Source organism: Pinus tabuliformis, chromosome 4_2 (assembly GCF_031772625.1).
Source record: "Pinus tabuliformis cultivar Carrire ecotype Pingquan chromosome 4_2, CPIR1, whole genome shotgun sequence".
Lineage (NCBI taxonomy): Eukaryota > Viridiplantae > Streptophyta > Pinopsida > Pinales > Pinaceae > Pinus > Pinus tabuliformis.
In genome coordinates this window covers 689,090,940-689,105,681 of record NC_142304.1, presented here as the reverse complement: position 1 = coordinate 689,105,681, position 14,742 = coordinate 689,090,940, and the positions used below count along the sequence as shown (strand labels likewise).

Sequence of the window (14,742 nt, the reverse complement as noted above, 5' to 3'; positions counted from 1 at the left end):
GTGATGTATGTATCCTTTGGGAGTATTACTGTTATATCAGATGAACAGTTGAGAGAGTTTGCATGGGGTTTGGAGGCAAGCAATCTACCCTTCCTGTGGGCTATTAGACCGGACCTCGTTCAGGGGCACTCTGTTGTGCTGCCTCAGGATTTCATGGAGAGAAGCCAGGGCCGCGGTTTCTATGTTACTTGGGCACCGCAATCTAATGTCCTTTCCCACACCTCTGTGGGAGGATTTCTGACACACAGCGGTTGGAACTCCACTGTCGAGAGCAAATGCGCGGGTGTTCCCATGATCTGCTGGCCCTTCTTTGCCGAACAACAGACAAACAGGAGGTTTGTTGATCATATTTGGAAAATCGGATTCGAGATGCCGGAGGAGGTGTCCAGAGAAAACGTGGAGGCATTGGTGAGGAAACTGATGAATCCACACGATGAGGAAGTAAAGATTATGAGGAAAAACATAATGGAGCTTAGGGATAGCGCAATTTTAGCAGGTCGGGTTGGCGGATCTTCTTACAACAACATGAAGAAGTTTTTTCACCAGATACTGCAAGAAGCGCAATCATAATTCCGATTTGGAACTATGCTCCCCTTTGTTGCAGGTTGCAGTCCATTCAAGTTAACAATATTGTGTGTTTTCGTTAAGATTAAAAGTTACATGACAGATGTGTTATTATAAATTTTAGTAATCAAATTATTATATTGAAGTGATATAGTTATAAATAAAATAAGTGTAATATGTTTTTTAATAGATTTATAAATAAGTTTAATATGTAGTGTTGTTGCTTATTACTTGTATTGATAGCAAAATAATTATGTGAGAATAATTATATAGTAATAAAAATTTATCTGTATTTATTTGTTTATATGTTAAAATGATTTTCATTATTTATTTCATTCAGAAGAGGAAGTAGACAAATTTTTAAATAAAGTTTCTTCTTAATCAGGCGAGAATTGAAAACTAAATAATTAAATTTCAATATTCTCATAATTGTATGTGTTTTGGTAGTTTTTTGCTTTTAGGTCAAATGTCATTGTGTTGTGCAAAGGCTGTAATAACAATCATGGGCATGATCACTCTAACTTTATTTAAAACTTTGCATATTTAGATATTCATGTAACTTACATTTGTTTTCATAAAATTAAAGCAAGAAGACCAATCTTAATGTATTTCCTATTTTTTTTTCTTTTAGTGTTAAATATAAGTCTCATTATTTTTCAATTTAAATATGGTGCAAATTAATATATGTTTTTCAATTTATCTAAAGGAAACTTTGTCAATGACAAAGCAATGAAAAAGGTTATATGTGTATTTACAATGGAAAAATATCCTTTCTTAAATCATTAATATCTTATTGGGCAAAACAACTCTAAGTAATTAATATGTGAAAAATTAATTAATTATTTATTTAATTTAGTGTATTTAATTTTTATATAGATTAAGATAAGGATTAACTTGTATTGTATTGATATAAAATTTGTTTTATTGAAATAAATTTTGATTTACTAGAAACTAAGAAGTTTAAATAATTATTTGATTTTCTTTGAAATTCAAGTGTTTTATTAAAACTTTAAGGGTAACATATCACAACAGTTTCTATATGCTAAAAGATTAAGGTGGTTAATATTGTAATAAATATTTTGAACTTATGATATAATGTAGGTGTAGTAAAGATATTCATAGAAAAAAGTGCAACTTTTTATAAATGATTTTATTTATTTATTTATTTAATTTTTTTTTTTTTTTTTTTTCTATCCTAAATATTTTGGAGATTGTTTTATTCCATATTCTACAATGTAATTATGGAGATTTTCTCAAATATTATAAGTGTTCGAATTATTTTTTGAGTCAGTAAAAATATATTCTCATGAATGCTATAACTTTAGAATTCGTAATTATATAAGATAATAAAATTAACAAGAATCTCAAATATCTCATAGTCAAAAATATTATTATTGAAATCAATAATAAATTTTCTTCTTTTAATTTTTCCTAATATTAAATTTTCAATTTAAAAATTTATATAAAAACTATATACTCTCAATTTTCCTTCGCATAAATTACTTTAGATAATCCTTTTAAATTTAATTGCATAATTTTTTTTGATTGATATTGATGGCACAAGTTAATTGACTAATAAAGTGATGCTCACTGCAAAATAAAATGAATTTGAACTTTTTTTTAGTAAAGTGTTAAAAAAAAATTGAATAAATTCGTTTAATATAGTTCTAGAAAACTAAACACCTTTTATAATTTTTAACATTACTAAAAAAGATTTTTATAATTTTTGCCATTACTCATTCTTTTTTATCATAATCATTTATTATTAATTTATGAATTTTTTAATCATAATTATTTATTATTAATTTATGATTATTAATAATCAAAACAAAAAGAAATAGTAAAACATATAATATATAATACCTTAATATTAATTAATGCTACACATTAAGTGATGGTATAAGAATTATACAATTCAATTCAATGTATTTAAATTAAAATATTATATTATATTAAAAATATAAATTTAATTTTAATCAAATAAAAATATTTTAATAAAAATATTTTAATTAAATATATGAAATTCAATGTTTCGAACCATTTAAATAATTTATTTAACTATATAGTGAGAAGACACAATAATATATTTACTTTACTTATTTTATTTTTATCAATTAATTATGATGATGATGGTGGTGGTTAATGTGCACTGAGATATTAAAATAATTAATTATTTTATATCTTAATTAAATATTTATTTTGTAAATTTAATTGTTATTTATTTTTTATAAAAAATAATTATATTTATTAGATGTTTAAATTAAAAAATATAAATATAAATTATAAAAATGAATTTCATGATAAAAAATATGTGTTTATTTTATAACAATTACTCATAACATTTAATTATAAAATATTTTAATAATAACATTGCAAATCAAATATTCATATTTTAATTATAATGTTCATATTTTAACAACCATCGGCAGCATCCGATGGTGGGCTTCCAATTATTGTGGAATTATATTTTATATTTTTTTTTTCTTTTCTTTTTTCTTTTCCTTTTTACCGTTGTGGAAAAACTTATTATATTTATTGGAATTATATTATAATTAATTAAAATATTTTTATTTGATTAAAATTAAATTTATATTTTTAATATAATATAATATTTTAATTTAAATACATTGAATTGAATTGTATAATTCTTATACCATCACTTAATGTGTAGCATTAATTAATATTAAGGTATTATATATTATATGTTTTACTATTTCTTTTTGTTTTGATTATTAATAATCATAAATTAATAATAAATAATTATGATTAAAAAATTCATAAATTAATAATAAACGATTATGATAAAAAAGAATGAGTAATGGCAAAAATTATAAAAATCTTTTTTAGTAATGTTAAAAATTATAAAAGGTGTTTAGTTTTCTGGAACTATATTAAACGAATTTATTCAATTTTTTTTTTAACACTTTACTAAAAAAAAGTTCAAATTCATTTTATTTTGCAGTGAGCATCACTTTATTAGTCAATTAACTTGTGCCATCAATATCAATCAAAAAAAATTATGCAATTAAATTTAAAAGGATTATTTACACTAATTTATGCAAAGGAAAATTGAGAGTATGTAGTTTTTATATAAATTTTTAAATTGAAAATTTAATATTAGAAAAAAATAAAAGAATAAAATTTATTATGGATTTAATAATAATATTTTTGACTATGGGATATTTGAGATTCTTGTTACTTTTATTATCTTATATAGTTATGAATTCTAAAGTTATAGCATTCATGAGAATATATTTTTACTAACTCAAAGAAGAATTCCAACACTTTTAATATTTGAACAAATCTCCACTAATTACATAGTAAAATATGGCATTGGACAATCTCCAAAATATTGTGGATAGAAAAAAAAAAAATAAAATTAAATAAATAAATAAATAAAATTATTTATAAGAAGTTGCACTTTTTTCTATGAATATCTTTACTACACCTACATTATATCATAAATTCAAAATATTTATTACAATATTAACCTACTTAACCCTTTAGCATATCAAAACTATGGTGATATGTTACTCTTTAAAGTTTTAATAAAACAATTAAATTTCAAAGCAAATCAAATAATTATTTACACTTCTTAATTTCTAGTAAATCAAAATTTATTTCAATAAAACAAATTTTATATCAATACAAGTTAATCCTTATCTTAATTTATATAAAAATTCAATATACTAAATTAAATAAATAAATAATTAATTTTTCACATATTAATTACTTAGAGCTGTTTTGCCCAATAAGATATTAATGATTTAAGAAAGGATATTTTTCCATTGTAAATACACATATAACCTTTTTCATTGCTTTGTCATTGACAAAGTTTCCTTTAGATAAATTGAAAAACATATATTAATTTGCATCATATTTAAATTGAAAAATATTGAGGCTTATATTTAACACTAAAAGAAAAAAAAATAGGAAATACATTAAGATTGGTCTTCTTGCTTTAATTTTATGAAAACAAATGTAAGTTACATGAATATTTAAATATGCAAAGTTTTAAATAAAGTTAGAGTGATCATGCCCATGATTGTTATTACAGCCTTTGCACAACACAATGACATTTGACCTAAAAGCAAAAAACTACCAAAACACATACAATTATGAGAATATTGAAATTTAATTATTTAGTTTTCAATTCTCGCCTGATTAAGAAGAAACTTTATTTAAAAATTTGTCTACTTCCTCTTCTGAATGAAATAAATAATGAAAATCATTTTAACATATAAACAAATAAATACAAATAAATTTTTATTACTATATAATTATTCTCACATAATTATTTTGCTATCAATACAAGTAATAAGCAACAATACTACATATTAAACTTATTTATAAATCTATTAAAAAACATATTACACTTATTTTATTTATAACTATATCACTTCAATATAATAATTTGATTACTAAAATTTATAATAACACATCTGTCATGTAACTTTTAATCTTAAACAATATTGTTAACTTGAATGGACTGCAACCTGCAACAAAGGGGAGCATAGTTCCAAATCGGAATTATGATTGCGCTTCTTGCACTATCTGGTGAAAAAACTTCTTCATGTTGTTGTAAGAAGATCCGCCAACCCGACCTGCTAAAATTGCGCTATCCCTAAGCTCCATTATGTTTTTCCTCATAATCTTTACTTCCTCATCGTGTGGATTCATCAGTTTCCTCACCAATGCCTCCACGTTTTCTCTGGACACCTCCTCCGGCATCTCGAATCCGATTTTCCAAATATGATCAACAAACCTCCTGTTTGTCTGCTGTTCGGCAAAGAAGGGCCAGCAGATCATGGGAACACCCGCGCATTTGCTCTCGACAGTGGAGTTCCAACCGCTGTGTGTCAGAAATCCTCCCACAGAGGTGTGGGAAAGGACATTAGATTGCGGTGCCCAAGTAACAAAGAAACCGCGGCCCTGGCTTCTCTCCATGAAATCCTGAGGCAGCACAGCAGAGTGCCCCTGAACGAGGTCCGGTCTAATAGCCCACAGGAAGGGTAGATTGCTTGCCTCCAAACCCCATGCAAACTCTCTCAACTGTTCGTCTGATATAACAGTAATACTCCCAAAGGATACATACATCACTGACGATACTCTTTGTTCGTCCAACCATTCAAGGCACTCACTTTCCTCTTTCCATACGTTGCTGTTAACCATTGACTCCCTGGCCGACAGTAAAAGAGGACCGATGGACAATACTCTTCCGGACAATTTAGTGTTGAGGTCCATCAACACCGGCCCTTCTAAATCCTCGTAACTATTCACCAAAATTAGAGAAGCCTGGTGCGTGCTCTGTCCCGCGTTTAAGAAGTATCGAAACATGAAATCAGAGGAGTCTGTCACTGTCATGAATGTGGGTAGATCTTTGAGGCGCAGTGCTGTCAATCCCGGAATACAGGAGATGGGTTGGTCCTTGGATTGATCTTGGAACTCTTTTTCATCTGTTGAAACAACCACCCAGGATCAGTGCAGCAAATTTTAAAGTTGCTGATAATGTTACTAGTAAGTCAAGTTAAAACACATTAAAACAACTGATAATTAATTACCCCTTTCTCTAAGCATACCTTTGATGGGAATGTAACCTTCATCCATGAGCAAAGGCATATGGAAATACGCAGAGAAACCGCAAGCACTCGGTGTCCAGAAGGCAACCCAGGGAACCCCATATTTCAGGGCTATCCGCTGCATAAAAATTTTCCGGTTGACGGAGCTCTGAAGGAATTCGAATGTGGTTGCTGAAATATGGATGAGCGCTGAATTTTGGGCGCTTGAATTCAAATTTGAATTCGAATTCAAATGGGCTCGTTATTTGAATAACATTAATGCCGTGATTACTTGCATTGATTACGCTGAACCGTGGAGCCTCCGGGAGTTGGAGTGACGGAGCTGCCAGAAAATGCATGTACATAGGTCAGGGTATCATGCATGGATATGGGTCCAAAACATGCATCCAAAACTGTCGTTACGGTGCTGCCGCTGTCAGAGGGTGTACCTCCATAGCATTAACTTTGCTATGGAGGTGGAAATAGGAACTGCCCTCGTTTCCTTAGGTAATTCATGTAAGAAGATGGTATGGAATGATTCTCTGAGTATGTATTCAGATAAAAAGTATATATTCTTAGATCGAACTAATCTTGGGTTATATATATATATATATATATATATATATATATATATATATATATATATATATATATATATATTCTCTTTATAAATATTTGACATAGTTTTTTTTTTTTAATCTTGTCTTTAAAATTGTCTTCCATGTAGAGATGCTTGAAAAGTCTTAGAATTTCCAACTTTTCTAGTTAAAGTGATGGAATCTAGTGGAGGAATGTATTAACTTGTAAACACTCTTTGTATTTTTCATATATTTATTTGGTTTTCTTGTCAATTTTACATAATTGGGTTTATTTGCTAAAAACCCTAGGTGAATATTTCAATTTTTTTCAAATTGGAAAGTGGCTACACTTTGATTGTGTTCACTTGTGAACAAATAGAGTTGTTTTCTTAGACATAGCCATAACTACTCTTTAAGAGTATAAATATGTGTCACCTCTAGTAGATTATTTCTAACCAAGCTTTACATTTTATTTGTAGTTTACACATTCATGGTTTTGGTTAAATTCGTTCTTCACTCAGATAATGTCATTCTTCCAAGATTCTTATTCACTTCTGTAGAATATTTTCCTTCCCTTATTCTTTATCTTACATTTATATTCTTAATTGGAAATTTTCTAGGTATGCCATTGTTAGGAGTTCCTTTTTCAAAAGGGGTATTGGGCTTAGGACCAGACTTCTCAAATTTTCCTTAATGGGTTTGACCTTCTTCTCATATAGGTTGACACCTTGAGCACCATTATTTTGTAGAAAATGATCCTTCGTCGCATTCAAAGAATCATGGAATTCATGATAGAATGTTTTTCCTTAGGAAAAATTATTGTCAGAGGCCACTTTTTCCCTGTAAATTTTTAAAAGAAAGATCAAGGCCGGAAGCATTAGTCTAATTTATTATTCCTTTTGTAAAACATAATGGGCCTTTTCGACTAGCTAGTTTAACAAATTATATATATATATATATATATATATATATATATATATATATTCTAAATAAGTCAACTTTTTTCTTTATACCATGTTGTGTAATAGAAATTCTCTGAATGCTCTTCATAGAAATCTCATTGCCACTGCTAGTTATTTTTATGTTAATTTAAACCATAAAAATATGGCTACGTTTTCTTTTATGTAATCAATTTGTATGAAAATTTTTCCCTTAATTTCACTAATTAAAGTTTTTAAACTCCAACTTGTCCTTCAAGGATTATAGACTAGCCTATGACTACAATTTTAAACCCACATTTTCCTTATGTATATTATGGTGAAATGTTCTCAGCTACAAATTTAATTTTCTTAATAATAATGTATAACCGAGCTTTCTCCTGAATGTATGAACATATAAACACTCATTGCATAATTGTACTAAATGTATTTTACACTAATTTCTTTTCCCTAGTCCTATTCCTTTTTAACTTGTTTGTCCACTATTCCAAATTTCTGAATTTATTTTAATCTATGCATTAACAATAAAAATCTAGTCACAAAATTAGTTTGTGAGTTACTTCCATGTAAAAAAACTACTGCTTTAGTGCATTTATTAAAAAAATGTATCACAACCTCACCATTTTAAATATATAAAAATTTTGAATGAGGTTTAAAAACTTTAAGAAAGGAAATTATAATTCTTTTGAATGCATGTATACTCTGAAGAACTATTTTTCTACACAAATATTTACAAAAAAACCAACAACAAATAGAAAATAATTAAATAAGCAAGTTAATCATGGTATCGACTTTACCAATCCATTCTGGAAATTAAGTCTGGAGCTACCTCTCTCCACCCAATCGTGACTTCTTTCAGCAAAGAGTCCCTCCTAGCTCTCAGGTCTACAAATCTATTCATGTTTCTTGTTTTGTTCCTTTTTTTTTGCCTCACACCCAGTTTTGCACTGCGTGTATTCTTTCCAACAACAAAAGATAAAACATCCCCCCTCATTTCCAAAGTAGTTAGTAGTTGGGTAACTACCTCCACCTCACCCACCAGGTGACCAGAGGTTACTAGCTTATTTATGAGCTCCACTTCTCCACTCTCAAAGATAACGTCTTGTCTTTATGGAAAGTTATTGATCAATTTTTCCATCATAGTTAATAATCTAATAATTTAGATTAGATGCCTAGGTCTTAATAAATAGGGGTAATAACTTTCCATTATTCACTAGTAGCCTTATCTCTTTCAACCAAGTATAGCTTCAACATTAATTTTCATATTCTTTTATTTTTATTAACAACAAAATAACACTGATTTACATGGAAAGTTTATCAATGATACAACACTTATCAACCTATTTTCCAATAGGTCTCTTTCAGAACAATAAACACAATTAACATATACATATTTACAATATAAAACTCAAAGTTAGGGGATATCACATTAGTTTAGACCTTGCCATCGATGCATTTTCTTGTTGTCCGATGTTAGAACTTTGTTTGACATCATCATCCAAACAAAGTTCCAACCTTTAAAAGAATTTTCCATTTCTAGAATATTGACCAACACCATTTACCTTCACCTTCCTCATTAAAGACAAAAGAAACTTTATGGCCCAGTGTTGCAATTAGAATACCTATAGACTTATTGCATGACCAACACAACTAATATTCCTCCTCATTCAAAGTAACTTTATTATGGGAAGGGGTTTGAGTATAGATCCTCCATTCTTACTCTAGGCCCCTGTATGGACCAAGATCGTCTTCTAAGAGGCAATGTTGAAACCATCTTACATATCATAAATTTTCCATATATATGAAACCATCCTACTAGATCATCATTTTTCTTTACATATTATGAAGCTAATCATGAGGAGAGACACTCTTTTTTCTCTAACAAGCTATTCCTCCAATTCGTTTGCGAGAAGATCTCTTGTTCCAAGCTTACCACAAAATGAATTCAACTATGTGAGGGACCTTAGACTCATAATCCTCTCAAGTTTCAACAAAAAAATAATATCAATTTCACTTTGGATCCAACTTAAAATAAGACCTTTATGCCATGGAAAGAAATGATAGTTCCAAAAGATGATTTGAGTGTTCCAAATTCCTATTTATTACTTTCCTTTTGATCTCTCTTATTAATAACAGATTTTCTATTTTTAATGGTTGCCACCTCTTGAACCTCCTTCCTTAATTTAGCTTGGTCTGAGGGGACAAAGTCCCCATTTATAAATATTCTCATCCCTTTTAGGCTTGGATATTTATTGAGTATGCCAAATTTATGGTCACTACATCTTACCCTAACATGGAACAATTTATCTTCTATGAGATAAGTTGTTTCAATTTGTCACTTATTTTTTAGTTCTTCTTTTACTATTCTTAACATGTCCTCATGTTTTTGCTCTTTTATAATGAAAATTATCCAACTCAATTATCTTGTTCATTTCCTCTTTAATTTGTTTGATATCTAATATATTATTTGTATTGCTTGGGCTAGATTTTTATTTAGTTTTTATTTTAACTCTTTAATCTTGTCTCTCAAGATACAATTGTCTTCAACCATCGATTGCTTTTTCTTTTCAATTTCTTGTATCCTATATTTCATTAGTTAAGCTTAGTCTCAAACCCTATTATTTTATTTTTTTCTTTCTTATCTTTTTTTTTTACTAAATCAAAATGATCATAAGGACTTTTTAGGGTGACTTTGCTCAAACTCTCCTTTCTAGGTTGTGGTTTTGACATACATGGTGAAGTACTGATAATTTAAAAAAAGATAAAGGAATATGTGCACCTAAGTTATGAGTGGTGGACTGTTGAGAATGTAGAGACATACTTGAGACATCAGTGATAAGGTTCAAAATTGCCATAGAGTGAGACTGCAAAGATTGATCGTTCAATCAACATTTCAATTATTGAACAATATATAATATACTAGTGACAAAGAGGAATGACGAGCACAAAGGTTGTAGGATATAATTCAATCCACCATAGAGTTCATATGATAACTCCACCACAAAGCTCGTGTATCCACTACAGAGCTTTGTATGATATAATTCAACAGGAAGAAGATGAGTCTGTTGACTCCCCGACCATGGATCGATCCACAATCGAATGCAAGAACCTGATCCCACCCGCCACACCAGACCACTTCAAATAGTTTCGAACGTGTTCAGAACAACCCTCCGAGTAGTGGATATGTTTTGATGAGGCTTATTCACCAATCTGATCCAATTGTCCACAGAGAGGGTAGAAATATACTTGGTAATAACCACCTTGGTCCACAAAATTTATGTTGAAAGAAGACATCAACCCCCCTTGGTTGCAAGGGCATGAGAGAATAAAAAAATATTATTTAGTCCCCAACCTCCTAGACATTTTGACTTAGACATTTTCTCCTAGCCCACCCATGGAAGAGTGGAATCCCCACTGGAGCCAAACCATAAAAACTTAAAACATATCCTCCTAACTCATTCCATAACCGCTTTTGGGATCCAAGGTAGCAATTCCCAGTAAACTGGGATTGCCTCCAGGACATATTTTATAAGAACCAGATGACCTACCTGAGATATCCAATGATGACTCCATGAATTAATATGTTTCTCCACCTTCGATAGTAACCAAATCCAATCTTCACTTATATGAATTTGGTTTAAGCATAAAACCCAGGTATTTAAAACCCCCATCTAACTATAAGCATTCCATAGGGAAGATTTCATTGATAGATTGAATAGAGATAACATCCAAATTTTCTACCATAAGAGAAGGATTTTTATAGTTGATAAGCATTCCTGACACTTTCCCAAAAAGGTTTAGGATATCTTTTAGGACCCCCACCTCACCTAAATCCCCATTGCATAAAATAAGGATGTCATCCATAAAAAGAAGATGTGAGATGATGAGAGAACGAGAAACCAAACATCCATGAAATGGACCTAAAGACTTTTCCTTGCCCAAGAGACGACTGAGACCCTCTGAAATGAGAATAAAAAGAAGAGGTGATAAAGGACAACCCTTCCAAAGACCCCTTTGAGAATGGAAGAAAGGAAAGGGTGCACCATTTATAAGCACAATGAAAGAGGAAGTTGGAATGTAGCTCATGATCCAATTAATGAATTCAATACAGAAACCCAGATGACTAAGTACTATATCCAGCTAACTAGGTGTCTACATAGGGAAAGCTCTCATCCTTGGATTGTGGATTCTTTTGGCCTCTCTTCTTAATAATAGATTTTCTATTTCTAATGATTGCCACCTCTTGAACCTCCTTCCTTAATTTAGCTTGGTCGGGACAATGTCCTCATTTATAAAGATTCCTGTCCCTTTGAGGCATGGATATTTACTGAGTATGCTAAATTTATGGTCACTACATCTTACCCTATCATTTATAAAGATTCTCGTCCCTTTGAGGCATGGATATTTACTGAGTATGCCAAATTTATGGTCACTACATCTTACCCTAACATGGATAATTTATCTTCTATGAGATAAGTTGTTTTAATTTGTGACTTATTTTTTAGTTCTTTTACTATTTTTAACATGTCCTCATCTTTTTTCTCTTTTATAATGAAAATTATCCAACTCAATTAGCTTGTTCATTTCCTCTTTAATTTGTTTGATATCTAATATATTACTTGTATTTTTTAAGCTAGATTGTTATTTAGTTTTTCTTTTAACTCTTTATTCTTGTCCCTCAAGATACAATTTTCTTCAACCATTGATTGCTTTTGCTTTCCATTTCTTGTATCCTGTATTTTATTATTTGAGCTCAGTCTCAAACCCTAATATTTTTTTTCTTTTTTCTTTCTTATCTCTTCTTTTTTACTAAATCAAAATGATCATAAAAATTTTCTAGGGTGACTTTGCTTAACCTCTCCTTACTAAGTTGGGCTTTTGACATACGTAAAAATTTAAAAAAAATAAAAATAAAAATAAATAAGGAAGAAAATAGATAAAGAAAGATATCCACATAGGTAATGAGTGAGTGGAATGTTGAGAAAGTAAAGATATTCCCGAAACAATAGTGATAGAGTTTAAAAGTATCATTTAGTGATTGATTGTTCAATCAACATTTCAATTATTGAACAATAAATAATATACTAGTAACAAAGAGGAATGACGAGCACAAAGGTTGTGTGATATAATTCAATCCACCATAGAGTTCATATGATAACTCCACCACAAAGCTCGTGTATCCATTGCAGAGCTTTGTATGATATAATTGAGTGTATACAAAGCTCTAAACATCTAGCATAAGAGTCATAAGAGTATTATGAGTATCCACCATAAAGTAAAAAAATCTCACATTTATATAAGTAAGCATTATAAACATTTATTACTGAGTAAAAAAAATCCACAACTTAAAAAGTTATATAAGTTAAAAAAATTATATACATTTTAAAAATTATTAGTGAAATATAAAATTACATGAGATAAGGAAAATTATATACATTTTAAAAACTATTAATAAAATTATTTTTTTTAAATATTATTTTTTATGGAGAAATATTTTTGAATATTAATTATAATTTAATTTTAATATTAGTTTATAATATTATATTTAAAATAATAAAAATTAATTTTATAATAATGAATAGATTTTATCTTGAATTAAATTTATTTAAGTTTAAAAAGTAAATTTACTTAAATTTGTTTTAAACTTGAATTTAATTTATTAAATATATTTAAATTTAAATTTAATTGATTAAATATATTTTAAAATCGAATTTTTAAATTTAATAAATTTAATTTAAGTTAAAAATTACCTATTTTAAAATTTAAATGTATCATTCTTAATGAATCAAAATAAAATGAATATAGAAAACAAATTTTATATTACGAGGTAGAACACTGACATCACTTACACAATGGACCCTCTAAGTCTCGAACGGGAAAAAATTAGTCCAAAATGGTTGTGGAATATGTGATCATGGCCCGCTGGATGCTTGTTATCCCCCGAATTTTTTTAAATAAATCAGAATTTTTTAATATCATGTAATGTTTGGAACCCATCTGTCCAAATAATCCTCCAAGCTGTAAGCCTATCGCTTCACCTTTTCCGACCGGGGAATAAATACTTGACCTATCCAATCGCTGTAAACATTTCTCGCTGTATATATTTAATTGGATAAAGTTTTTGAAAATTAATTTTGAGTAAGTAGAATTTTAATTTCATTGCAATTTCATATATTTTTTTACCATGATAAATCCATAATTCTTAATGTAGACGAGGCAAATTCATTCCAATTTCATATTGCATATTTAATATTTTAAACTGTCAAACACATTATGAATTTCCACTTGTCAAAATTTAATTACTTATGGTGTGAACTATGAGATATGAAGCCACAATGTTAGGTTGGCTTACAATCATAACAAAAACGAAAGGGAAAATTCCTTTAACAGAAATCCAAGTTTCATGGCAAATCAAATTAACAAGTATCTAATCTCATGGGGTACTGTTAGGTGCTAGGTGCTGTGGAGAGGGGCGGGCGCATTTTCCAGTGGTTATAGAGATAGTAATCAGAATTGACCTCGTGTAAAGTAAGTCACGAAGCTATCCCTCTTGCTCATTCCACTGTATAAAAAAAATTAACAAATATCTACCCTTCAGCGAATGTACAATGCCGCTCGTATCAGTATCTACTACAGCAGGAAAAATAAGGTGCTCCTGCACGAGTAGTAGACGACCATTCATAATCAAGGAGATCGAACATGCCAGGATCACCACCACCAATAATGCTCTGACATGAATTCGGATATTAATCAAATGGGATGCCGCACCCATTAAAAGCAAGGATGAAGAGTCTTAGAAGACGGTTGATGTTGAGGCTCTGCTGCAGAGACCGCAGCGTCCCAGGATTTAGATCAGCTACTTCACCTGTTGCCTGCAACTCTTCCAAATTGACAGCTTCGAAGCTGCCACTCTACGATTCTTCTGAAAATGGAAACTCCTGGATGGAGAAGCCATTCTAAATGTCTGATTTTCACAGACGTTATCTGATGTTGGAAATTCACATCCGGAAGATCTCACAACAATCCACTGACCATCGGGGTTTCTGTTCCAATTAGACATGTCTGCAACATCTTTAAATTTACAAGCTGCGGTCAGTGCCATAA

The 14,742-nt window shown here is 29.6% G+C and overlaps 1 protein-coding gene and 1 pseudogene across 1 annotated transcript; one reads left to right on the top strand and one right to left on the bottom strand.

Moving 5' to 3' along the window:
* The first annotated feature begins 3 nt into the window (after nt 1–3).
* On the top strand, nt 4–570 carry LOC149171330 (7-deoxyloganetin glucosyltransferase pseudogene; annotated as a pseudogene).
* Nucleotides 571–5,094: 4,524 nt separating this feature from the next.
* On the bottom strand, nt 5,095–14,740 carry LOC149171329 (7-deoxyloganetin glucosyltransferase-like). Its single transcript, XM_089425928.1, has 5 exons — nt 14,504–14,740; nt 14,273–14,366; nt 6,398–6,465; nt 6,144–6,261; nt 5,095–6,020 (listed from the first exon to the last, which is right to left on the bottom strand). The coding sequence occupies exons 1-5, from the start codon at nt 14,738–14,740 to the stop codon at nt 5,095–5,097; spliced, it is 1,443 nt and encodes a 480-aa protein (XP_089282054.1).
* Between the last annotated feature and the right edge of the window lie 2 nt (nt 14,741–14,742).

Coding starts and splice junctions, on each gene's coding strand:
- LOC149171329 (XM_089425928.1), bottom strand. CDS start 14,740: ATGGCACTGACCGCAGCTTGTAAATTTAAAGATGTTGCAGACATGTCT. Junction 14,367..14,503: donor GGAAGAGTTGCAGGCAACAG/GTGAAGTAGCTG, acceptor AATTCATGTCAG/AGCATTATTGGTGGTGGTGA. Junction 6,021..6,143: donor AGGTTACATTCCCATCAAAG/GTATGCTTAGAG, acceptor TTGTTTCAACAG/ATGAAAAAGAGTTCCAAGAT.